General features: G+C 43.8%; 1 protein-coding gene and 1 non-coding gene across 4 annotated transcripts in view; one reads left to right on the top strand and one right to left on the bottom strand.

Annotated features, from left to right (window-relative positions):
- The first annotated feature begins 299 nt into the window (after positions 1 to 299).
- The window catches only part of HTT (huntingtin), a 169,122-nt gene continuing 142,293 nt past the window's right edge, over positions 300 to 27,128 (top strand). For all 3 annotated transcript variants that reach the window (XR_002730577.1, XM_023206823.1, XM_023206822.1), the window contains exons 1-3: positions 300 to 686; positions 15,173 to 15,256; positions 26,116 to 26,236. Coding sequence is in view for 2 of the 3 variants with exons in the window: in XM_023206823.1 (XP_023062591.1) it covers positions 457 to 686; positions 15,173 to 15,256; positions 26,116 to 26,236 (435 nt within the window). In the remaining variant the exon portion in view is untranslated. The remainder of the gene's footprint in view (positions 687 to 15,172; positions 15,257 to 26,115; positions 26,237 to 27,128) is intronic.
- LOC111539192 lies at positions 4,691 to 4,752 on the bottom strand. Its single transcript, XR_002730606.1, has one exon. It is a non-coding gene; the product is annotated as a U7 small nuclear RNA (small nuclear RNA).

Raw genomic sequence — 27,128 nt, 5'->3', positions numbered from 1 at the left:
CGTTACCATGTAGTCCCGCCCCGTCCCTTCCGCGTCCCGCCTCGCCCTGCCCCTTCAGAGGTTCGCCCCACCCCATTATAGTCTCGCCACGCCCTGTCCCCTCTCCGTTGAGCTCCGCGCCTTCGCCCAGGTGGGGCGCTGCGCTGTCAGAGGCCTTGGTGGCTCTGTGAGGGAGAACACGCGGGCGCGGGGACGGGCTGGCTCCCTGGCCAGTCATTGGCAGAGTCCGCAGGTTAGGGCTGTCAATCATGCTGGCCGGCGTGGCCCCGCCTCCGCCGGCGCAGCGCCTTGAGACGCAAGGCGCCGCGGGGGCTGCCGGGACGGGTCCAAGATGGACGGCCGCTTCGGTTCCGCTTTTACCCGCGGCCCAGAGCCCCATTCATTGCCCCGGTGCTGAGCGGCGCTGCGAGTCGGCCCGAGGCCTCCGGGGACTGCCCAGCCGGGCGGAAGACCGCCATGGCGACCCTGGAAAAGCTGATGAAGGCCTTCGAGTCCCTCAAGTCCTTCCAGCAGCAGCAGCAGCAGCAGCAGCAACAGCCGCCGCCACCGCCGCCGCCGCCGCCGCCGCCTCCTCAGCTTCCTCAGCCGCCGCAGGCGCAGCCGATGCTGCCTCAGCCGCAGCCGCCCCCGCCGCCGCCCCCGCCGCCACCCGGCCCGGCTGTGGCTGAGGAGCCGCTGCACCGACCGTGAGTTTGGGCCCGCTGCAGCTCCCTGTTCCGGCGGGTCCCAGCCTACGGCGGGGATGGCGGAACCCTGCAGCCTGCGGGCCGGCGACACGAATCCCCCGCCCCGCAGCGACAGAGTGACCCAGCAACCCAGAGCCCATGAGGGACACCTGCCCCCTCCTGCGGCGAGACCTTCCCCCGCTTCAGCCCCGGTCCCGCACTTGGGTCTTGTCCTGCCGCAGGGGGAGGCAGAGCCTCGTTGGGACCTGTCCTGAATTCACCGAGGGGAGTCCCGGCCTCAGCCCTCTCGCCCTTCCCAGGATGCGAAGAGTTGGGGCGAAAACTTGTTTCTTTTTATTTGCCAGAAACTGGGGCGGGGGTTTAACTGTGTTGTGAAGAGAACTTGGAAGAGCCGAGATTTGTTCAGGGCCACTTCCCTCATCTAGTCTGAGAGGGAAGAGGGCTGGGGGCGCGGGACACCTCGAGAGGAGGCGGGGTTTGGAGCTGGAGAGATGTGGGGGCAGTGGATGACATAATGCTTTTAGGACGCCTCGGCGGGAGTGGCTGGGGTGGGGGGCGGGGAGTGAGGGCGCGTCCAATGGGAGATTTCTTTTCCAAGTGGCACTTAAAACAGCCTGAGATTTGAGGCTCTTTCTACATTCTCAGGGCATTTCATGTAGTTCATGATCACGGTGGTAGTAACACGATTTTAAGCACCACCTAAGAGACCTGCTCATCTAAGCGCAAGTTGGTGTGCAGGCATGTGAATGAGTTGTGGTTGCCAAATAAGTGGTGAACTTATGTGGTATTAATAAAATTATCTTAAATATTAGGAAGAGTTGATTGAAGTTTATTGCCTATTTGTGTTGGGAATAAAACTAACACGTTGCTGAGGGGGAGGTTAATTGCCGAGGGATGAATGAGGTATACATTTTACCAGTATTGCAGTCAGGCTTGCCAGAATATGGGGAGTCTGCAGACTCCGTGGACATCTCAGATATGCTAGTGAAAGGGTTTCTGTTTGCCTCCTTGCTGACAGCTTGTTACTTTTTGGAAGCTAGAGGTCTCTGTTGCTTGTTCTTGGGGAGAATTTTTGAAACAGAAAAAGAGAGACCATTAAAACATATAGCGGAACCCCAGGACTTGGGAGTGTGTGCTGAGTGTTCAGCAGGAGTTAGGAAGTACTCTGCTGCAGTTCAGGCCTTTCTCTTACCTCTCAGTGTTCTATTTCCGATCTGGATGTGTATCAGATGGCATTTGATGAGAATCTCTCTATTAAGACTGATTAATTTTTAGTAATATTTCTTGTTCTTTGTTTCTGTTATGATCCTTGCCTTGTCTTGAAAAGTTTAATTAGAAAAGGAGGATTTGGAGAGCAGTGTTGGCTTATTTGTTAGAATAAAATTTAGGAATAAATTCTTCTAAAGGATGGAAAAACTTTTTGGATATTTAGAAAAATCTTTAAACATTGGCTTCTCTCTTCAGTAAGTAATTTCTCATCCTTCCAGAAATTTACTGTAGTGCCTTTCCAGGAGGTAGGTGTCATAGAAGTTCACACATTGCATGTATCTTGTGTAAACACTAAACTGGGCTCTTGATGGGAAAGAAGACCTTTCTGCTGGGCTGCTCCAGACACTTGATCTTTCTGAAAATATGCGGTCTCTTTCCTATGCTGATTTGATAGAACCTGCATTTGCTTATCTTCAAAATATGGGTATCAAGAAATTTCCTTTGCTGCCTTTACAAAGGAGATAGATTTTGTTTCATTACTTTATTTTAAGGTAATATACGATTAACCTTATTTTAAAAATTTAATCAGGCCTGGCAAGGTGGCTCATGCCTTTAATCCAAGCACTTTGGGAGGCGTAGGCGGACGAATCACCTGAGGTCAGGAGTTCGAGACTGGTCTGGCTAACGTGGTGAAACCCCATCTCTACTAAAAATACAAAAATTAGTTGGTCGTGGTGGCACGTGGCTGTAATGCCAGCTGCCTGGGAGGCTGAGGCAGGAAAATCGCTGGAACCCGGGAGGTAGAGGCTGCAGTGAGCTGAGACTGTGCCACTGCACTCCAGCCTGGGTGACAGAGTGAGACTCTGTCTCAAAAAAAAAAAAAATTATTATTTTTGCATAAGTAATACATTGACATGACACAAATTCCATAATTACAAAAGGGCAATAATTAAAATATCTTCCTTCCACCCCTTTCATCTGAGTAGCTAACTTTGTCCCCAAGAACAAGCACTATTACAGTTCCTCATGTATCCTGCCAGATATAATCTATGCATAGTGTAAGACAGATTTAAAATGCTGTAAAAACAAAAGTAGTTTACAGTAATAATTTTTTTTCTTTTCTTTTTTTTTTTTGAGGCGGAGTTTCACTCTTGTTGCCCAGGCTGGAGTGCAATGGCACGATCTCGGCTCACCGCAACCTCCGCCTCCCAGATTCAAGCAATTCTCCTGCCTCAGCCTCCCTAGTAGCTGGGATTATAGGCATGTGCCACCAGGCCCAGCTAATTTTGTATTTTTAGTAGAGACGGAGTTTCTCCATGTTGGTCAGGCTGGTCTCGAACTCCCGACCTCAGGTGTCCACCCGCCTCGGCCTCCCAAAGTGCTGGGATTACAGGTGTGAGCCACTGCGCCCGGCCAATAATTTTTTTTTCTTTATTTTTTTTGAGACATAGTCTCACATTGTCACCCAGGCTGGAGTGCGGTGGTATGATCTTGGCTCATTGCAACCTCCACCTCTCAGGTTCAAACGATTCTCCTGCCTCAGCCTCCAAAGTAGCTGGGATTACAGGTGCCCACCACCATGTCCAGCTAATTTTTGTATTTTTAGTAGAGATGGAGTTTCACCATGTTGGCCAGGCTGGTGTTGAACTCCTGACCTTGTAATCTGTCCACCTCGGCCTCCCAAAGTGCTGGGATTACAGGTGTGAGCCACTGCCCCTGGCTAGAATAATAACTTTTTTTTTTTTTTTTTTTGAGATGGAGTCTCGCTGTGTGGCCCAGGCTGGAGTGCAGTGGCCGGATCTCAGCTCACTGCAAGCTCCGCCTCCCGGGTTTACGCCATTCTCCTGCCTCAGCCTCCCGAGTAGCTGGGGCTATAGACGCCCGCCACCTCGCCCGGCTAGTTTTTTTTGTATTTTTAGTAGAGACGGGGTTTCACCGTGTTAGCCAGGATGGTCTCGATCTCCTGACCTCGTGATCCGCCCGTCTCGGCCTCCCAAAGTGCTGGGATTACAGGCTTGAGCCACCGCCCCCGGCCGAATAATAACTTTTAAAGGTTCTTAGCATTCTCTGAAATCAACTGCATTAGGTTTATTTATAGTTATTTTAAATAAAATGCATATTTGTCATATTTGTATGTATTTTGCTGTTTAGAAAGGAGGTATTCACTAATTTTGAGTAACAAACACTGCTCACAAAGTTTGGATTTTGGCATTTCTGTTCATGTGCTTCAGCCAAAAAATCCTCTTCTCAAAGTAAGATTGACTAAAGCAATTTAGGAAGTATCTGTTCTGTTTTTATGGCTCTTGCTCTTTTGTGTGGAACTGTGGTGTCACGCCATGCAAGGGCCTCAGTCTAAGTATGAACTTATGTGCTCTGCTCAGCATACAGGATGTGGGAGTTCCGTGTGGGGCTGGCCGCAGTCTCAGCAAGTATAGCATGCTTGGGAGGGTCCTCACAGTAATTAGGAGACAATTGATACTTGCTTCTGGCACTTTCTTATTCTCCTTCAGATTCCTATCTAGTGTTTCCCTGACTTTATTCATTCATCAGTAAATATTTACTAAACATGTACTATGTACCTGGCACTGTTCTAGATGCAGGGCTCAGCAGTGAGCAGACAAAGCTGTGTCCTCATGAAGCTTTCATTCTAATGAAGGACATAGACAATAAGCAAGATAGATAAGTAAAATATACAGTATGTTAATAAGTGGAGGAATGTCAAAGCAGGGAAGGGGATAGGGAAATGTCAGGGTTAATCAAGTGTTAACGTGTTTTTATTTAAAAAAAAATTTTTTAAGGGCCTTCCAGCAAAACCCAGAAAGCCTGCTAGACAACTTCCAAAAAAGCTGTAGCACTAAGTGTTGACTGGTATGATGATCTTGGCTCACTGCAACCTCTGCCTCTTGGGTTCAAGCGATTCTTATGCCTCAGCCTCCTGATTAGCTGGGATTATAGACATGCACCGTCACGCCTGGGTAATTTTTCTTTTTGCCCCCCTGAGTCTTGCTCTGTCTCCCAGGCTGGAGTGCAGTGGTGCGATCTCAGCTCACTGCAACCTCCGCCTCCTGGGTTCACGCCATTCTCTTGCCTCAGCCTCCCAAGTAGCTGGGACTACAGGCACCCGCCACCACGCCCAGCTAATTTTTTGTGTTTTTAGTAGAGATGGGGTTTCACCGTGTCAGCCAGGATGGTCTTGATCGCCTCACCTCGTGATCCACCCGCCTCAGCCTCCCAAAGTGCCGGGATTACAGGTGTGAGCCACTGTGCCTGGCCACGCCTGGGTAATTTTTGTGTTTTTAGTAGAGATGGGATTTCACCACGATGGCCAAGCTGGTCTCGAACTCCCAGCCTCATGTGATCTGCCTGCCTAGGCCTCCCAAAGTGCTAGGATTACAGGCATGAGCCACCATGCCTGGCCAGTGTTGATATTTTTTTTTTTTTTTTTTTTTGTTGAGACGGAGTCTCGCTCTATCACCCAAGATGGAGTGCAGTGGCCGGATCTCAGCTCACTGCAAGCTCCGCCTCCCGGGTTCCCGCCATTCTCCTGCCTCAGCCTCCTGAGTAGCTGGGACTACAGGCGCCCGCCACCTCGCCCGGCTAGATTTTGTATTTTTTTTTAGTAGAGACGGAGTTTCACCGTGTTTGCCAGGATGGTCTCGATCTCCTGACCTCGTGATCCGCCTGTCTCGGCCTCCCAAAGTGCTGGGATTACAGGCTTGAGCCACCGCGCCCGGCCGGTGTTGATATTTTAAATAGGGTGTTCAGGGAAGGTCCACTGAGGTGACAGCTGTTTTTTGGGGGGGAGTGGTGGGACAGGGTGTTGCTCTTTAACCCAGGCTGGAATGCAGCATCACAGTCATAGCTTACTGCAGCCTTGAACTCCTGGGCTCAAGTGATCCTCCCACCTTGACCTCACAACGTGTTGGGACTGTAGGTGTGAGTCACCATGCCTAGCCAGATGATGGCTTTGAGTAAAGACCTCAGGCGAGTTAAGAGTCTAGCGTAAAGGTGTATGGAGTAGGGGTATTCCAGATAGGGGGAACAGGTCCAAAGTCTTCCTGTTTGAGGAATAGCAAGGGTGCCATTTTAGTTGGGTGAATTGAGTGAGGGGGACATTTGTAGTAAGAGGTGAAGTCCAAGAGGTCAAGGGAGTGCCATATCAGACCAATACTACTTGCCTTGTAGATGGAATAAAGATATTGGCATTTATGTGAGTGAGATGGGATGTCACTGGAGGATTAGAGCAGAGGAGTAGCATGATCTGAATTTCATTCTTAAGTGAACTCTGGCTGACCACAGAGTGAAGGGGAACATGGACAAAAGCAGAAACCAGTTAGGAAGCCACTGCAGTGCTCAGATAAGCATGGTGGGTTCTGTCAGGGTACCGGCTTTGGGCAGTGTTAGGAATGACTGGATTTTGAATGCAGAAGCAACTGTGCTTGTTGAACTCTGCTAAGTACAACAATTTAGCAGTAGCTGGTGTTATCAGTTAGGTTTGTATTCAGCTGCAAGTAACAGAAAATCCTGCTGCAATAGCTTAAACTGGTAACAAGCAAGAGCTAATCAGAAGACAAAAATAAGTCTGTTTGGGGAAATTCAACAATAAGTTAAGGAACCCAGGCTCTTTCTTTTTTTTTTTTGAAACGGAGTTTTGCTCTTGTCACCCGGGCCGGAGTGCAATGATGCGATCTTGGCTCACTACAACCTCCACCTCCTGGGTTCAAGTGATTCTTCTGCCTCAGCCTTCCAAGTATCTGGGATTACAGGCACACACCACCATGCCCAGCTAATTTTTGTAGTTTTAGTAGGGACGGGGTTTCATCATGTTGGCCAGGCTGGTCTCGAACTCCTGACCTTAGGTGATCAACCCGCCTCAGCCTGCCAAAGTGCTGGGATTACAGGTGTGAGTCACTGCACCCGGTCAGAACCCAGGCTCTTTCTTACACTTAGCTTGCAAACCCTTGTTCTCATTCTTTTCCCTTTGTATTTTTATTGTCGAATTGTAACAGTTCTTTGTATATTCTGGATACTGGATTCTTATCGGATAGATGATTTGTGAAAACATTCTCCCTTCCTTTGGATTGTCTTTTTACTTTCTTGATCGTGTCTTTTGAAGTGTGAAAGTTTTTAATTTTGATGAAGTCTAGTTTATCTAGTTTGTCTTTGGTTGCTGTGCTTGAAGTGTTATATCTAAGAAATCATTGTCTAATCCAGAGTCAAAAAGGTTTACCCCTGTGTTTTCTTCTAAGAATTTCAGAGTTTTACATTTAGATCTGATCCATTTTGAGTTAATTTTTATATATGGTTCAGGTAGAAGTCCAACTTCATTCTTTTGCATGTGGTTATTCAGTTGTCCCAGCACTATTTGTTGAAGAGACTGTTCTTTCCCCATGGAATTGTCTTAGTATCCTTGTTGAAAATTCATTGTCCTTGATTGTATAGATTTATTTCTAGACTCTCAGTTCTACCTATTGGTCTTTATGTCGATCCTGTGCCAGTACCATACAGTCTTGATTACTGAAGTTTGTGTCAGAATTTACATTCATGAAATGTGAGTTCTCCAACTTTGTTCTTTTTCAAGATTGATTTGGCCATGCTGGGTCCCTTGCTTTTCCATACGGATTGTAGGATCAGCTTGTCAGTTTCTACAAAGAAGCCAAGGAGGATTCTGAGAGGGATTGTGTTGAATCTGTAGATCAACTTGGGGAGTATTACCATCTTAACAGTATTGTCTTCCATCTATGAACATGGGCAAACTTTGTGTAAATGGTCAGATTTAGGTATTTCAGGCTGTGTGGGCACAACGTCTCTGTCACAGCTACTCAGCTCTGCTATTGTAGCATGAAATAGCCATAAGCAATATGTATGAGTGTCTGTGTTCCAATATAATTTTATTAATGACAAGGAAATTTGAATTTTGTATTATTTTCACCTGTCATGAAATATTATTTGATTTTTTTGGTTAGTCATTTAAAAATGTAAAAACATTTCTTAGCTTTTGAACTGGCCAAACATATGCAGGTTATAATTTTCCCACTCCTAGGTTAAAATATGATAGGACCACCTTTGGAAAGCATTTCTTTTTTTGAGATGGAGTTTCGCTCTTGTTGCCCAGGCTGGAGTGCAGTAGCACGATCTTGGCTCACCACAACCTCTGCCTCCCAGGTTCAAGCGATTCTCCTGCCTCAGCCTCCCTCGTAGCTGGGATTACAGGCATGTGCCACCATGCCCGGCTAATTTTGTATTTTTAGTAGAGACAGGGTTTCTCCAGGTTGGTCAGGCTGGTCTTGAACTCCTGACCTCAGGTGATCTGCCTGCCTCGGCCTCCCAAAGTGCTGGGATTACAGGTGTGAGCCACTCTGCCCAGCCAGAAAGCATTTCTTTTTTGGCTGTTTTTTTGTTGTTTTTTTTTTAATTAACTAGTTTTGAAAATTATAGAAGTTACACATACACATTATAAAAACATCTCCAAGCAGCACAGAAGATGAAAAACAAAGCCCTTCTTGCAATTCTGTCATCTTTGTTTAACTTCCTAAGAACAAAAGTATTTCTTGTGTCTTCTTCCCAGATTTTAATATGCATATATAAGCATTTAAATGTGTCATTTTTTGTTTGCTTGACTGAGATCACATTACATACGATTTTTTTACTTAACAATGTGTCATAGACATTGTTCCATAGCAGTATCTGTAATTCTTATTAATTGCTATGTAATATTGTAGAATTTCTTTTTAAAAGAGGACTTTTGGAGATGTAAAGGCGAAGGTCTCCCATTATTCTGGCTGTACAACGTTCTGGTGACATATTCTTTCTACCCTGAGGAGTCCCCATCCCCATCATCTCCATTTCCTGTAAATAAGTCAACCACCTGGTAAACTACCTTTGAATGGATCCACACTCAAAACATTTAGTCTTATTCACACAACAAGGAGGAAAAATAAAATACCTTATAAAGCACTGTTTCATATATGTTAAATTGGATCAATTTGGGTGCTAGAACGTATGTTAGAGACATGATATGTCCATAGGTCCTTGCTATCACGGTGAGGTCTCAGGGACAGCAGTTTGGTATCATTTGGGATCTCATAAGCAGATTCTCTCTGCCTGACTTAACAAATCAGAGTCTGCGTTTTAACAGGTTCAGTGAGTGACTTACATGCACATTGGAGTTTGGGAAGCTCCACTGTAGGTACTTAGACCTTACCTTTGTTGTTGCTAATAACAATGCAAGCATTTGGGAGGAAGACCTGAGTTGCTCGTATGTGTCCAGGTGTAGCTGAGGTGGCCTTGCTTGTCTGCTGTAGGGCCATTGAGCATTTGTGTAGCTGTGATGAGTGAGCTGAGGTGAGCCTGCAGAGAGCTCCCAGCCATTGGTAGTGGGAGTCGCTTAGATGAACTAAAAGGACCTGAGCATCCACTTTGGGGAAAAATAACCGAATGAAAGGAGAGGCAACATGCAGTTTTATTTAGGGTATGAAGGAGAGCTGTGGTTAGAAGGTGACATTTGAATGGAAAGGGGGCAAGCCATGTGTGGAGCAGGAGAAGAGAGGTCCAGGCAGAGTTAACAGAAGGCAGAAATGCTTTCCATGTTTGAGAACTAGGAAGGATGCCAGTGGCTGAAGTAAGATGAAGGACAGAAATAGGGGATGAGGCTGCGAGAGATGAGAGGTTAGAGACGAGGGTCTTGTGCACCAAGATAAGCTTGTGTGGTCAAAACAAGTAGTTTAGTTTTTGTTTTTAAAAGATCACTTTGGCTGGGCGCAGTGGTTCATGCCTGTAATACCAGTACTTTGAGAGGCTGTGGTGGGAGGATTGCCTGAAGCCAGGCGACCAGCGTAGCCAACATAGCAGCACCTATAAGGTCTCTACAGAAGGCTTTTAAAAATTAGCTGGGTGTAGTGGTGTGTGCCTGTAGTTCCAGCTACCCAGGAGGCTGAGGAGGCTGGAGGATTGCTGGAGTCCAGCCGTTTGAGGCTGCAGCGAGCAATGATTATGCCACTGCACTACAGCCTGGACATGAGAGTGAGACCCTGTCTCTAAATATATGTGTATATATAAAAGAAAAGATCACTTTGACAACACCACATGCTGGTGAGGATTTAGAAAAACTAGGTCACTTATTGCTGGTGGGAATATAATGTAGTACGGCCACTCTGGAAAACAGTTTGGCAATTTCTCATAAAACTGAATGTACAATTAGTGTACAACCCAGCAACTCCTGCAATCCTGGGCATTAATCCTAGAGAAACGAAACCTTTATGTTCACATAAAAACCTATACTCAAGTGTGCATAGCAGCTTTACCCATAATATCTAAGAACTGCAATCAGCTCAGATGTCCTTCTACAGGTGAATGGTTAAACTACTCAGTAATAAAAAGGAATGATCTACTGATAGCATGCAACAGTGTAGGTGAAATTATGCTAATGAAAAAAGCCAATCCCAAAAGGTTACATATTGTATGATTCTATGTATATAACGTTTTTGCAGTGACACAGTTTTAGGGATGGAGAATAGATTAGTGGTTGTCTGGGGTTAGAGATGGGGTTGTAGAGTAGGTTAGGGGTGGCAGAGGAGAGAAAAGAGAGGGAGGTGAGTGTGGTTATAAAAGGACAACACGGGGGATACTTGTAATAGAAATGCTTTGTCTTTTTTTTGTTTGTTTGTTTGCAGACAGAGTCTTGCTCTGTTGCCCAGGCTAGAGTGCAGTGGCGTGATCTTGGTTCACTGCAGTCTCTGCCTCCTGGGTTTAAGCTATTCTCCCATCTCAGCCTTCTGAGTAGCTGGGACTACAGGTGCACACGACCATGCTTGGCTAATTTTATTTTATTTTATTTTTTTTTGAGACAGAGTCTCACTCTATCCTAGACTGGAGTACAGTGGCGCGATCTCGGCTCACTGCAGCCTCTGCCTCTGGGGTTCAAGCGATTCTCCTGCCTCAGCCTCCTGAGTAGCTAGGACTACAGGTGCACGCTACCATGCCCGGCTAATTTTTGTATTTTTAGTAGAGACGGAGTTTCACCATGTTGGCCAGGATGGTCTTGATCTCCTCACCTCATGATCCACCCACTTCGGCCTCCCAGAGTGCTGGGATTACAGGGATTTTTGTGTTTTTCGTAGAGATGGGGTTTCATTATGATGGCCAGGTTGGTTTTGAACTCCTGACCTCCTGTGTTCTGCTGGCCTCAGCCTCCCAAAGTGTTGGGATTATAGACGTTGAGCCACTGCACTCGGCCAAGGAAAGAGATGCTTTGTCTTGACTGTGGTGGTGTATAGAAATTGTATAGAACTAAGGCTGGGCACGGTGGCTCACTCCTGTAATCCCAGCACTTCGGGAGGATGAGGCGGGCAGATAGTGAGTTCAGGAGATTGAGACCATCCTGGCTAACATGGTGAAACCGTGTCTCTGCTAAAAATACAAAAAAAAAGGGCCGGGTGTGGTGGCTCACGCCTATAATCCCAGCACTTTGGGAGGCTGAGGTGGGCGGATCACAAGGTCAGGAGATCAAGACCATCCTGGCTAACAGGGTGAAACCCCGTCTCTACTAAAAATACAAAAGCAAAATTAGCTGGGCGAGGTGACGGGTGCCTGTAGTCCCAGCTACTTGGGAGGCTGAGGCAGGAGAATGGCGTGAACCCGGGAGGCGGAGGTTGCAGTGAGCTGAGATCGCACCACTGCACTCCAGCCTGGGTGACAGAGCAAGACTCTGTCTCAAAGAAAAAAAAAAAAAGAAATTGTATAGAACTAAATACACAAATGAACAACAATAAAACTTGAAAATCTAAGTAAGATCACTGGATTGTATCAGTGTCAATATTCTGGTTGTGATAATGTACTATATTAAATAGTGTTGCAAAGTGTTACCATTGGGGAAAACCGGATAAAGGGCACACTGGATCTCTGTTATTTCTTACAACTACACGTGAACCAATAATTATCTTTAAAAAACTTTGGCCGGGCGCGGTGGCTCAAGCCTGTAATCCCAGCACTTTGGGAGGCCGAGACGGGCGGATCACGAGGTCAGGAGTTCGAGACCATCCTGGCTAACACGGTGAAACCCCGTCTCTACTAAAAAATACAAAAAGCTAGCCGGACAAGGTGGCTGGCGCCTGTAGTCCCAGCTACTCGGAAGGCTGAGGCAGGAGAATGGCGTGAACCCGGGAGGCGGAGCTTGCAGTGAGCTGAGATCCGGCCACTGCACTCCAGCCCAGGCGACAGAGCGAGACTCCGTCTCAAAAAAAAAAAAAAAAAACAAACTTCAATTCAAAAAAGTCTGCCCTGATCCAGTTGGGAGGCTACTGAAGTAATCAAAGCTAGACATGCTGGTGTCTTGTGACTGGTAGCAGTGGTGATGGTAAGTGGTCAGATTCTGGATCTCTTGGAGGAAGATCTGACAAGATTTGTAGATTCTTTAAAAAAAAGAAGGGCCGGGTGCGGTGGCTCAAGCCTATAATCCCAGCACTTTGGGAGGTCGAGACGGGTGGATCATGAGGTCAGGAGATCAAGACCATCCTGGCTAATACAGTGAAACCCTGTCTCTACTAAAAAATACAAAAAACTAGCTGGGCGAGGTGGCGGGCGCCTGTAGTCCCAGCTACTCCGGAGGCTGAGGCAGGAGAATGGCGTAAACCCGGGAGGTGGAGCTTGCAGTGAGCTGAGATCCGACCATTGCACTCCAGCCTGGGCAACAGAGTGAGACTCTGTCTCAAAAAACAAAAAACAAAAAACATGAGATTAGGCCGGACACGGTGGCTCACGCTTGGGAGGCCGAGGAGGGCGGGTCACGAGGTCAGGAGTTCGAGACCAGCCTGACCAACACGGTGAAATGTCATCTCTACTAAAACTACAAAAATGAGCCGGCATGGTGGTGCGCACCTGTAATCCCAGCTACTCAGGAGGCTGAGGCAGGAGAATCGCTTGAACCCGGGAGGTGAAGGTTGCGCCACTGCACTTCAGCCTGGGCGACAGAGCAAGACTCCATCTCAAAAAAAAAAAAAAAGAATTATAATTCACATACCATAAAATTAACCATTTTTAGAATTAGTTCTTTGATAATTTATAAAATGTGATTATAGAATGCTGTAGTGTCCTTGAGTTTACATGCCCCTCCTTACACTTGTGTGCCTGTGCAGATGCCTTGATTACACAATTAGAGGAGGCTGACTGAGATTTGTTTAATTTTTTTTGAGGCAGAGTCTTGTTCTGTCCCCCAGGCTAGAGTGCAGTGGCGCAATCTTGGTGCACTGCAACCTCCGCCTCCTGGGTTCAAGCAATTTTTCTGCCTCAGCCTCCCGAGTGCCTGGGATAACAGGCGCCAGCCCCCACGCCCAGCTATTTTTTGTATTTTTAGTAGAGACGGGATTTCACCATGTTGACTGGGTTGGTCTCGATCTCCTGACCTCAGATATCTGCCGCCCCAGCCTCCCAAAGTGCTGGGATTACAGGTGTGAGCCACACCTGGCCGTTTGTTTTAATTTTTAAGGTGAAGTTAAAGTGACTGCATTTACCAAAAGTGATTGAGAAGCCAGGACTGTTCTTATCCTGTTTTTCCAGTTCTTGCTCAGAGCAAGGTGGTTTATTTTTCACTTAATTACTATACTTACTTTTCATGTAGAACAAGTCAGTTTGAGTTATCAGTTCATCATCTAACTAAATTCCATGGGGGAAGGAATTAGTTTTAGTTTCTTAAATTTCCAAGGTTGCTTATTGGACAAAATGAGATAGCAAGGCAGTGTTTTTAAGTTAGATTTTTTATTTCTTTGGTAATATAATTTTCTCGAAAACTTAGTAGTCTTTTAGTTTAGTTGTTTTTAGTTGGTCCTATGTTTTGCATCACCCCTCTCTACTTTATTTTGATAGTGCCTATTGCGAAGACATCTGAATCCATAGGTTTGGGTGTGAAGGAGGCATCTTTAGCCTGATCATCTTTGCCAGGCTGTTTATCTCCTTTTGCTTGGCTGAGAAGTCTTAATAGGAGGCTTATTCGTAGCTATTTGGGGATATAGAAGCGGTTAGCCATTGTTTATGTTTTACTGAGGTCTGTGTGGTATGTTGACTGCAATCAGTTACCGATTTTGAGAATTGAAGGCAGCCTGGTATATAGAGTAGGTATTATATTGTGTTTCTTTGAATTGAATTTCCCATCTCTTGTAATCTTTGCCATCATCTTCTGTGAAAGAAAAAAAGTTTCTAATCAAACTATACCATTGGTTATAAGATGCAGTTCGGCTTTAGTGCTGCTAACACATGCTCCAAACGTGAAATTGAGTATTGGTGAAATACAGAGGAGATTTAAAGCCAGAAGACCTGGGTTTAAATGCTGGCTCTATGACTTCAAATCTGTGTGTTCTTGGGAACGTCATGGTTGGCACTTCAATTTCTTCTCTCTGTAATGGGGGAAATGAGGCCAGTCATGGTGGCTCATACCTATGATCCCAGCACTTTGGGGGCCAAGATGGGAGTATCGCTTGAGGCCAGGAGGTTGAGCAATTGGGCAACATAGTGAGGCCCCATCTCTACAAAACATTTAAAAAAAATTAGCCAGGCCCAGTGGTGCATGCCTGTGGTCCCCACCACTCAGGAGGCTGAGATGGGAGGATCCTTTCAGCCCAGGAGTTTAAGGCTAAAGTGAGCCATGATTGTGCTACTGTACTCTAGCCTGGGCAGTAGAGCAAGATCCTGACTCTAAAAAAAAAGTAAAATGAAATAAAATCGGGGGAAATAAACTGCTTTAGTAACATCATCTGTTTTTTCTGTGCACAGTGTAGCTTGAAAGCCATTGGTGAACTCATGCACTGTGCTTCCCTGTCCAGATCCCCATTCTGCCCCCAGCGTGGAGTATAACAGTTTATTAATAGTAGTCGAGGCCGGGCGCCGTGGCTCAAGCCTGTAATCCCAGCACTTTGGGAGGCCGAGACGGGCGGATCACGAGGTCAGGAGATCGAGACCATCCTGGCTAACATGGTGAAACCCCGTCTCTACTAAAAAAATACAAAAAACTAGCCGGGTGAGGTGGCGGGCGCCTGTAGTCCCAGCTACTCGGGAGGCTGAGGCGGGAGAATGGCGCAAACCCAGGAGGTGGAGCTTGCAGTGAGCTAAGGTCCAGCCACTGTACTCCAGCCTGGGCGACAGAGCGAGACTCCGTCTCAAAAAAAAAAAAAAAACAAAAAACATAGTAGTCGAGAAACCCTCATTGAATGAATGAATGAGGTGTAGAAGTAAGTGGAGTGGGTAATTGAACACATATTCATTTCCTTCTTCTTTTTTCTTATTTTTAGAAAGAAAGAACTTTCAGCTACCAAGAAAGACCGTGTGAATCATTGTCTGACAATATGTGAAAACATAGTGGCACAGTCTGTCAGGTAATTGCACTTTGAACTGTCTAGAGAAAATAAGAACTTTGTATATTTTCAGTCTTAATGGGCTAGAATATTCTATGTCCCAATTATTTTAAATGGATTCAAAAATCCATGAAGAAGGACCCTTTTCCCATATTTCTAGCTATATACAAGGATATCCAGACACTAAAATGAATAATGTTCCCCTTTTGTAATCTTTTATGCAAAAATTAAAACCATTATGGTAATTGAACAACATGTTTATGTTTACTTAACACCCTTAGCAACTATAGTTATTTTAAAATCCTCTGTGGTTTGATATTTTTGCATTTGTTGTAACAGTGGGAACAACACAAGGCGGTCCCCTTTGTCTCTCTCATTGGCTCTTTTTGGCAGTTTGCTGTCGTATTGTACTGGTGCTCCTAGCAGTGGCTGGAGCCCACTCCTCTGTGCTTTGGGATTAGTGGGGTCATGGGGCATTGACTGGAGGTCAGCTTTCCTTGCTTGATCTTTCTCACTGGGGTGAACTAGCAGCACCTTCTTTTGTAGCTGCTTTGCTTTTGACTGTCTTTCTGACCGTTGTTCCTAGTAGCTGTAGATGGTAAATATATTTAGGCCTGTTTCCAATGGCTGAGTAGGAGACATGCACCTATGATATCTGAAATCTGTTACCCAGATGGGCGTGTGTGAAATAGTTACCTTGCTTTACTTTCCCTTGGAATAAATAATTCATGTTATTTTCCTGGTAGAAGCTAGAAAAAGCTCTTTATAGTCAGTCAGAAAAGAATTTTTAGACAAATAATCTTGATTTTAGTACTGACAAAAATGTGTGGTGATTCTTTTTTTTAGTTTTTTTTTGAGACGGAGTTTCACTCTTGTTACCCAGGCTGGAGTGCAATGGTGTGATCTTGGCTCACTGCAACCTCCGCCTCCTGGGTTCAAGCGATTCTCCTGCCTTAGTCTCCCGAGTAGCTGGGGTTACAGGCATGTGCCACCACGCCCAGCTAATTTTGTATTTTTAGTAGAGACAGGGTTTCTCCATGTTGGTCAGGCTGATCTCAACCTCCCAACCTCAGGTGCCCGCCTCAGCCTCCCAAAGTGCTGGGATTACAGGCGTGAGCCATGGCACCTGGTGATTCATTTGTTGTTTTAAAAAATTTCCTCTTGGCCATTGCTTTTCATTGTTTTCTTTTTATTGTGGTAAAACACATATAGCATTTACTATCTTAACCATTTTTAGGTGTACAGTTCAGTATATATATTCATAATGTTGTACAGCCGTCACTGCCATCTACTTCATAAGTTTTTCATCTCTCAAAACGGAACATCTGTCTTCATTAAACTCCTGATCATCCATCCTTTCCTGTAGCCCCTTTCTACTCTCTGTCTGTATAAGTGTAACTGCTCTGGAGACCTCATGTAAGTGGAATCCTACAGAATTTGTCTTTTTTTTTGGTGATCTGCTTATTTTTAATGCCTCTGTGCATTTGTGTTATATACTTTCAAAGTGATTTCAGAAAACCTTTTCATTTTAGGTTAACTCATTTCTATTGTTTGTGAAATACTGTGTATGATTCTGTTCTGTTTCTGTCTAATTTGTAGAAATATTTTGGGAAGAAAATGAAATAACAAATGAGCATATGTCCTGAAAATAAAAATATAAAAATTCTAAGTTAGCATGCTATTGTAGAATACAACACTATGATAAAAGTAGGAAAAAAAAAGTTTGAATTCTATGTCTGCTGCCTGTGTAAGCTGGGTGACTTTAGATAAGCTTTAACGTGTTTGAGCCTTACTGGCTCATGTTTAAAATGTAATCCCTCTTCACGCAGTTCTTGTGGGATCAGATGATGCATGTGAAACACTGTGAAGAAGTAACTGCGATAGATGTGTTCATTAGCCACCTGAACGGGAAGCACATCCCATCGCGATGCCCATCATCCAAAGCTATATGTTATCTTTACTATTTTTGTTTTTTTGAGATGGAGTCTCGCTCTGTGGCCCAGGTTGGAGTGCAGTGGCGCCATCTCGGCTCACTGCAATTTCTGCCTCCGGGGTTCACGCCATTATCCTGCCTCAGCCTCCCAAGTAGCTGGGACTACAGGTGCCCACCACCACACCTGGCCAAAGTTTTGTATTTTTAGTAGAGACAGGGTTTCACTGTGTTAGCCAGGATGGTCTCGGTCTCCTGACCTCGTGATCCGCCCACCTCAGCCTCCCAAAGTGCTGGGATTACAGGCACTGTGCCCAGCCATCTTCACTTTTTTTGTGAAATGACCCTAAATGCTCGGCAAACATTTGGTGATTGTTCATCTGATTTCCACCATCCAGGTCTCAGAGAATATAATTTCTCTCTGAAAGCTTATTGACCCAGGAAACAAGATCTCTTCCAATCTGAGTGCATCAGGCTTTATTCTTGTCATTTTGTCTTTTGAGCATTTTCAAATGGAATTCATGGAATGTTGGCTCATATTCATATATTAGTGAAGTACGTTGAGACATCTTAAGATTGATTTGTGGTTCTATTTGCCATATTAAATCAAAATAATAACTGTTAATGGTTTTCACATTAGTCTGTCTCTTGTTTTTATGGAGTAATGCTGAGTTCATTATGCTTCTTGTTCTACAGAAGAGCATGTTAAAAGGATTTTTTGGGATCAGAGAGGTTATCCATGGTTTCATAGGATACACTCCATACTTTGCAGGGATTTCAGGGTATATAGCCGAAGGTGGTACTTTATATAAATATGTTTTATGGAAACTTACTGATCATCGCTGTTTCCTGTTAACTCCCCTAAAATATAATTAAACTTTTGGAACTTTTTTATAGCTTTTGTGCTAGACTGATTTTTGTCTCCAATGAGGTTATATAAATGGCAGCTTCTGAGGTTTTCAATGTAGGAAGTCATTTAAAACCTCATGTAGGCCGGGCGCGGTGGCTCATGCCTGTAATCTCAGCACTTTGGGAGGCCGAGGCGGGTGGATCACGAGGTCAGGAGATCGAGACTATCCTGGCTAACATGGTGAAACCCCATCTCTACTAAAAATACAAAAAATTAGCCGGGCGTGGCAGCAGGCGCCTGTAGTCCCAGCTACTCAGAAGGCTGAGGCAGGAGAATAGTGTGAACCTGGGAGGCAGACCTTGCAGTGAGCCGAGATCGCGCCACTGTACTCCAGCCTGGGCGACAGAGCGAGACTCTGTCTCAAAAAAAACAAAAAAACAAAAAAAACCTCATGTATATTGTGAAAATGTAGTCTGCTTTAAGCTCTCTAAAGAGGTCTAAGTTACTGGTTCCTAAGTATGGATGAGCATCAAAATCATCTGGAAAATCTGTTAAAAATACAGTAATGGAGGTACCTTACTGTCCTGTTTCCCAAACACACTTCTGCATTCTGTTTGAGTAGGTAGGGCCTACACATTTTTCACAATATTCTCTTGGGAATACCCAGGAATGCTCGCTTGAGCAGCCTCTTACAATATCATATACTTTGATAAAGTGGCTAGGTAAAAATAAATATACAAAAATCCATCGCTCTCCCATATATTAGCAAAATCAGCTAGAAAATAATAACTTTTAAAGATCTAGTTCACAGTAGCACTGAAGTATTGAATTCCAAGGAATTGATAAGAAATATGCAGAAACTTTATAAAAACTTCTGTTAATGTTTCTGAAAGATATAGGTGACTACTTTCTAGACGGGAAGTTTTTATATCATTAAGTTGAATTTTCTCTAAATTAACACAGAAATTTAAAATAATCTTGATCAAAATTCTAGTAGAGGTATTTTTGAACTTGTTCACTGTAAGAATAAATACGTAACTGCAAAGAATATCTTAAAATCATCACTAGGCCCGGTGTGGTGGCCCACGCCTATAATCCCAGCACTTTTGGAGGCCAAGGCAGGCAGATCACCTGAGGTCAGGAGTTTGAGACTAGCCTGACCAATGTGGTGAAACCCCGTCTCTACTAAAAATACAAAAATTAGCTGGGTGTGGTGGTACATGCCTGTAGTCCCAGCTACTTGGGAGGCTGAGGCAGGAAAATTGCTTGAACCCAGGAGGTGGAGGTTGTGGTAAGCCTAGATGGCACCACTGCACTCCAGCCTGGGTGACAAGAGCAAAATTCTGTCTCAAAAAAAAAGAAAAAGAAATCAACGCTAATATGGTGAGATTTGATATATGTGACATTAAAATAGTGATTGGACATTAGAACCGGTATAGAACAGAAAGAAGAGTATGTGTATCTGTGTGGATTTATGATGGGTGTAACATATTTGTATTAGTAGGGAAATGAGGGAAATGATATATTTCTCTGACTTTGGGACAACATTATATCTCTACCTCATATTGCAAACAAGCATAAAGTTCTGTTTAATTACCTAAATGTGAAAAAATGAAATAGTTTCTTCAAAAAATGTAATCTTAGTTTGAGGAAGGCTAACATTATACGGGAAAAAACTGTTTTGACTGGAATATAGTTCAATATGTCAAAATCCACCTTCAACAAAATTGAAAGTAAATTGAACTTGGGGAAAGTATTGACAGCATGTAGGTCAAAGGTTACTAGCCTGTGTAAAGAGCAATTATAAATTATTAAGAAAAGACTGTCAACCCGTCGGCACCTTGTTCTCCGACTCCCAGCCTCCGGAACTGTGACGAGTAAGTGCCTGTTGTTTAAAACACCTAGTCTATATGTAGTATTTTGTTAGAGCAACTCAAGCTGATTAGGATCCTAGTAATCAGTAGACTGAGACTAAAACAAAAATAAGAACCTTTTTTACCTATCAAGTTGGCAAACATTAAGAATATGCAGATTTTTGTCAGAGGTGATACAACCTTCTAAGAAGGCAATTTGGGAAAACATAAAGCTTTAGATTATTATGTGTCTCACCTAGGGCGCTTACCCTAGGAAAGTGTGTAATGATACTGGTGCAGTGCTGTTCATCCCATTAGAAAATTAAAAATAGGCCGGGCGCGGTGGCTCAAGCCTGTAATCCCAGCACTTTGGGAGGCCGAGACGGGCGGATCACGAGGTCAGGAGATCGAGACCATCCTGGCTAACACAGTGAAACCCCGTCTCTACTAAAAAATACAAAAAAACTAGCTGGGCGAGGTGGCGGGCGCCTGTAGTCTCAGCTACTGGGAGGCTGAGGCAGGAGAATGGCGTTAACCCGGGAGGCGGAGCTTGCAGTGAGCTGAGATCCGGCCACTACACTCCAGCCTGGGCGACAGAGCGAGACTCCGTCTCAAAAAAAAAAAAAAAGAAAATTAAAAATAACCTTAATAGCTTACCACTAAAAGGGAGATTGAAAAATTAAGATACATTTATTTATTTATTTATTGAGACAGGGTCTTGCACTGTTGCCTGGGCCGGAGTGTGATGGTGCGATCTCAGCTCACTGCAACCTCCACCTCCTGGGTTCACATGATTCTCCTGCCTCAGCCTCCCGAGTAGTTGGGAATACAGGCTCGCACCTCCACACCCAGCTAATTTTTTGTATTTTTAGTAGAGATGGGGTTTCACTGTGTTGACCAGACTGGTCTCGAACTCCTGACCTTGTGATCCATCCCCCTCGGCCTCCCAAAGTGTCAGGATTAGAGGTGTGAGCCACTGCACCTGGCCAGATACATTTATACAAGAGAGTGTTAGTTAACATTCATAGATTTTTTTTTTTTTGTTTACTTTTTATTAAAAAAAATTTTTTTTGGAGACAGGGTCTTACTCTGTCACCCAGGCTGAATGCAGTTGCACAATCATAGCCCACTGCAGCCTGAATCTCTGGGCGCAAGTGATCCTTCTGCCTCAGCCTTTTGAGTACCTGGGGGACTTTAGGCAGTGCTGCTATACCTGGCTAATTTTTAAATGTTTTATAGATGGGATCTTGCTATGTTGCCCAGGCTGGTCTAGAATTCCTGGGCCCAAGCGATCCTCCCACCTTGGCCTCCCAAAGCACTGAGATTACAGGCATGAACCACCACTTCTGATCAATAGATATTTATATTTGTGACTGGAAAATATATTAACAATATGTTAAGAAATTCAGCTAAAAAATAATGAAAGATTTTTGCTTCTAGCTAAGATAGAATAACAAGGATAGCATTTATCTTCTTGCCTTGAAATAGTTGAAAATGGATAAAATATATGTAACAGTGGTTTTCAAGTTATTGGGCATCAGGCAAAGAAGAGTAGTTATCACAGGAAAATTAACGTGGAGAGCTCTACAATTTCCTTACATTGCTGCCTGGCCATGGCAAGAGGAAAAACTGAGAGGAAACTGAGGCTGAGCCAGTGGTTTGCTGGGTTGAGGAGGCAGAGCTGGGAGTCCAGAGATGCAAGGTGGCTAGAGCCCGTACGGAAGAATGCCAGGGAAGAGAGCTGCAGAGGGAGCTCCGGAGAACTGCACAGTACCCTCTCAGTACCCTCTCATGTGTGTAGCTGAGTATTGATGAACACATGCTCGTGAGGAAATGACCCAGGGCTGCAGGTAGAACCACTTAAAAGGATTAGAAGGAACAATTGCTGAAACCCACACAGGACCAGGAAGAATTTGTAATCACACAAGTCGGAGTGGAAAACCTCAGCTCTCGTAGAGCAGCAGGTAGAGTATTCAGAAGGGTTTGCCTGCCTAGCCCCAGACTACGTTTCGTTACTCTGACCCTGCCTAATATTAAAAAGAGATTAATTAAATTAATTGTTTGCAACAAAAATAATATATTTCAGTGTTTATAACATGTAGAAGTGAATTGTATGACAATAGCATAAAGGCTGGAAGAGCAGAAATTGACGTGTATTTGTGCTGGACAGAATAATGTTCCCCTCTTTTCCCAAAAGATATTGGGTCCTAATTCCTGGAACCTGTAAATATTACTTTATAAGGAAAATGGTTTCATGGTGTGATTAAATTCAGGATCTTGAGATGAGGGGGCTGTCTTGGATGATTTGGGTAGGCACTAAATGCAATCACATGTGTATGAAAAGGGGGCAGAGGGAGATTTTACATACACAGAGAAGGCCATGTGACGATAGAACAGAAAGATTTGAAGGTGCTGGCCTTGAAAATTGGAGTGATGAAGCTATAAGCCAAGGAATGCAGTAGCCACCAAAGCTGGAAGAGGTAGGAGCAATTCTCCTTTAGCGCCTACTCTAGAGGGAACGTGGTGCTGCCAGTTCCTTAATTTCAGCTCAGTGATACTAATTTTGGACTCTGGTCTCTACAACTGTGAAATAATAAATTTTTTTTTGTTTTAAGCCACACAGTTTGTGGTAATTTGTTACAGCAGCTGCAGGAAACTAATTTATGCTGCGTGTGAAATGGCATAATATCATTAAGATAGATTGTGATAAAGGTACATAGTATAAACAATTAAGCAACAACTAAAAGCACAACAAAGAGTTATAGCTAATGAACCAAAAAAAGAGATTAGAATCATAAAAATAGTGAATCCCAAAGAAGCCAGAAACAGGGGAAGAGGCAAATAAAGGAAAGAAAGAGCTTGATGGTAGATTTAAACCTAGTTATGTCAAAAAGGACATTAAATGTAAAAGATATTTTTCAGATTGAATGGAAAAGTAAGACCCAGTATATGCTGCTGCCTGCAAGAAACATATTCTAAATGTAAAGGCAAAAATAGCCTACAAGTAACAGAACAGAAAGAAGTTCACCGTGCTTACCAGAATTAGATGCAGTCTAGACTGGTTCTGTTAACATCAGACAAAGGGGATTTCAGAGCAAAGGCTACTGCCCAGGATGAGATGGTCGTTTCATAATAACGAAGGGGGATTCGTTCATCGGCCCCGCATAGCAAGCTGGAATGTTTATGCACCTGACCACAGAGCTAAAATACATGAAGCAAAGCCTGACGACTACGAGCAGACACAGACAAATCCACAGTGATAGAGATTTCAGTAGCCTCTCTCAATGATTTGTAGAACACGTAGCCATAATATCTGGATCTAGAACACTTGAACAGCACCGTCCCTATGCAACCTGATTGGCATTTACAGGACACTCCACCCGGCACCAGCAGAAGAGACACTCACTCAAGTGCTCACAGAATGTCTGCCAAGATAGAGCAGATGCTGGGCCATAAAACAAGTCTCTAAATTAAACGCATTCAAATTATCCAGAGTATGTTTTCTGACCTCAGTATCATTAAGTTGTAATGTATTCTAGGAAGATAACCTGGAAAAGCCTCAGATATGTGGAAAAACTCATTTCTAAGTGACCCATGGGTCAGAAGTGAAGTCCAAAGGGAAAATTGAAAGTCTTTTGGATTGACTGATATGAAAACAATAGATTTCTATACTTGTGGGGTGCTGTTATAGTATAGTAAAGGGAAATTTCTAGCATTAAATGCCTGTTTTAGGAAAGAAAGATTTCAAATCAATGACCTCAGCTTCTACCTTGGGAAACTTGAAAATGACAAGCAAATGGAACCCAGAGCTACCAGAAGGGCCAGGTACAGTGGCTCACGCCTGCAGTTCTGCCACTTTGGGAGGCCGAGGCAGGCGGATTGTTTGAGACTGGCTGTTCAAGACCAGCCTGGGCAGCATAGGGGGACTCCATATCTACAAAAAACACAGAAACTTAGCCAGGTGTAGTGGCATGTGCCTGTAGTCCCAGCTAACCAGGAGTCTAAGGTGGGAGGATTGCCTGAGCCTGGGAGGTTGAGGCTGCAGTGAACTGTGATTGTGCCACTGCGCTCCACCCTGGGCAACAGAATGAGACCCTGTCTCAAAAACAAAAACAGTTACTAGAAGAGTGGACATCATAGAGAGAAGAGCAGAAGTCAGTAAAATAGAAAACAAAAATACGTAGACAATCAATAAAACCAAAAGCTAGTTCATCAAGAACATCAATAAATTGGTGAGACTGATAGGAAAAAAAGTGAAGTCACAAATTATCAATATCAGGAGTGAGGGAGATGACAGTAGTATAGATTATATAGATATTAAAAGGACTATATGAGGCAAGTGTGGTGGCTCACACCTGTAATCCCAGCACTTTGGGAGGCCGAGGTGGACAGATCACCTGAGGTCAGGAGTTTGAGACCAGCCTGCCCAACATGGTAAAACTCCGTCTCTACTAAAAATACAAAAATTAGCTGGTCGTGGTGCCATGTGCCTGTAGTCCCAGCTACTCCGGAGGCTGAGGCAGGAGAATTGCTTGAACCTGAGAGGCAGAGGTTGCAGTGAGCTGAGATTGTGCCATTGCACTCCAGCCTGGGTGACAGAGCGAGACTCCATCTCAAAAAATGATAATAATAAAAAGGAGTATATGGGAATATTATGAACAACTTTATGCCAATAAATTTGATAACTTATAGATGAAATAGATAAGTTCCTTGAAAGACACACAAACTATTAAAGCTCTCTCAAGAAGAAATAGATAAACTGATTAGCCCTATATCTATTTTATTAAATTTAAATGTAAAAATCAATATTTAGTTACTGGAAAACTTTTAAGTGTGGTTGGAAATGGTATATGAACTTTTTCAACTGAATTTTTATGAAGGCTAATCACAGGTTTTCTGATGAAAATTTAGTGTCTGAATTGAGATGTGCTGTAAAAAATGTTGTTATGTATCTTAATCATTTCTTCACATTAATTACATGTTGAAATAATACTTTGGGTGTATTGGGTTAAATGAAATACTATGAAAATCTTGCCTGTTTTCTTTTTACTTTTGATGTGTCAGCTGGGAAATATAAAAGTGTAGCTTCCATTCTGTTTCTGTTGACAGTACTGCTTTGGAGCACAGTGTTGGAATGATCTAGCTTTCCAAAGACCTTTCCTCAGTTCGTTATTCAGGACTGTATTCCACATAGATAAGGTCTGAAATATTGCTAAGTGGCACGTTTTGTTTTATGCTTTTGTAAGTTTGTTGATCATTACTGATGTGGACCTTTGGTGCCTCTTAGGCACATGGCTATCTTCCAACCATTGTTTGCAATTTTTACCTAGAGATAAAGAGACAAGGAGATTTGGTTTCAGAGTAAGTTAGATTGAGATCATGAAAGAGCAATCTCATTTTGATGCTTCAAAAATAGCACATCCCCCGTATTACTGGGATTTGCTATTCTTGGGCTTACTTCAAGAACATCCTTGTGTTACTGGTTTGGATGCTTCCGAATGCTGTGAAGTCAGTTTCATGGACGTGGCTCATGAGTTTAGCTCTCTCTTGGCTTTGTTTAGACAGTTGGAGCATGATGGCCTAAACAGCTTCTTTCAATTAAACATTTACAAATAGTTTACGAATAGTAAACTCCAGGTTTTGTGACTCTTTGATAGTTGATCTAGCACAACAAAAACACAATGTGACCATGATCATCTGGCATCTTAGGGTGAAATATGGTTATACTTTGGCCCATACTGAAAGCAAAATTAAAAAGGGGCAAGAGAGATATACTGCTGACTGATTTTCAAGGTTCCAAGAATATCGTAGGTTAAGAGTAAAAGTAAACTTTTGACAGAGAGCAGCGGGTTTTCTGGGATTGAAGTATCTGAAGTTTTCAAACGAAAATTCAAAAAGAAAAAATGAGAATTGCCTTACAAGTACAATCTCTTCTTTTTTAAAAAATAAACTTTATTTTGGAATAGTTTTAGATTTGTAGAAAAAAATTAGGGTAGAGAGTTTTCATATACCCTACATCCAGTTACCCCAGTTATTATGTTAATTTAGTGTGAGACATTTTCATGTTTAATGAATCAATATCGATATGCTGTTAACTAAAGTGCAGACTTTATTCAGATTTTCTTAATTTCTATGTAATGTCCCTTTTCTGTTCCAGAATTCCATGCAGGACACCGGATACCTCATTACATTTCATTGTCATGTCACCTCAGGCTCCTCTTGACAGTTTCTCTTCTTTTTTGCTTAGAAATTCTCCAGAATTTCAGAAACTTCTGGGCATCGCTATGGAACTTTTTCTGCTGTGCAGTGATGACGCAGAGTCGGATGTCAGAATGGTGGCTGACGAATGCCTCAACAAAGTTATCAAAGTAAGAACCGTGTGGATGGTGTTCTCCTCAGAAATATCATTGTTGTAGGCTAAGAGAAGAAGCCATCGTTGAGTGTTCTTCTGTTTTGAGCCCCTGAGGATGTCTGCACTTTTTTCCTTTCTGGTGTGTGGTTTGGAGGTGCTCTGGTATCTGCCCGCATTGCTTGCCACACCTGCCTGGTCAGAAGGAACTGTGTTGACCCTTGTGCCTGCATGGTGCCTAGGTCAATGAAGGGAACCGATGGTGGCCACTGGATGCTCCTAGGAAAATGTCACTACAGGTACCAGAGAAGCCAGAGCTATGCCCACATTTCTATGAGTCTCAGTTTTCTTAACTATAAAATGGGATCAAAGTTTTTGTGGCATGTGTATGAGTGTGTGTCTGTGTGAGGATTAAATGCACTAATTGCCACTATCGGATCCTCAAAGTGGTAAGAAGTATTCTTATTTATCATGACATCCTTACACTCTTATGCAGCAAGATGGATGGGTGTGGCACTGCTTCTCTTTTTCCATCACATGGATTCCATGCTATCCTTTTGCCCAGGGAATCTTTCCTTTGTGGCTAGCACTTTGTTGTTTGGCTAATCACACTTTCTGTGGTCAGGACGCTGGCTTCTCTGGAGTCTTGGGATTCTAGCTCCCTCTCTTGTACCTAGAGTAGTCACTGTCTTCTCTCTCTGCTTGCAATTCCTGCTTTGCTCACATCTCACTCATGCGGTGACCCGTATCAGTTTCACCTTGTTCTCCGCGCCTGCTGGTCGTTGGCACCACTTGCCTGTGGATGGCATCCCATAGCGTATTTAGGGCCTCCTTCCAGTTAAGCTTGCTTTTCCACAGGCCTAAATATCCTTGCTTGCTTCTGTTATTCCCACTGGCAGGACCAGGGCGGT

Source organism: Piliocolobus tephrosceles, chromosome 3, assembly GCF_002776525.5.
Source record: "Piliocolobus tephrosceles isolate RC106 chromosome 3, ASM277652v3, whole genome shotgun sequence".
Taxonomy (NCBI): Eukaryota; Metazoa; Chordata; class Mammalia; order Primates; family Cercopithecidae; genus Piliocolobus; species Piliocolobus tephrosceles.
This window is presented reverse-complemented; position numbering and strand designations above follow the sequence as displayed.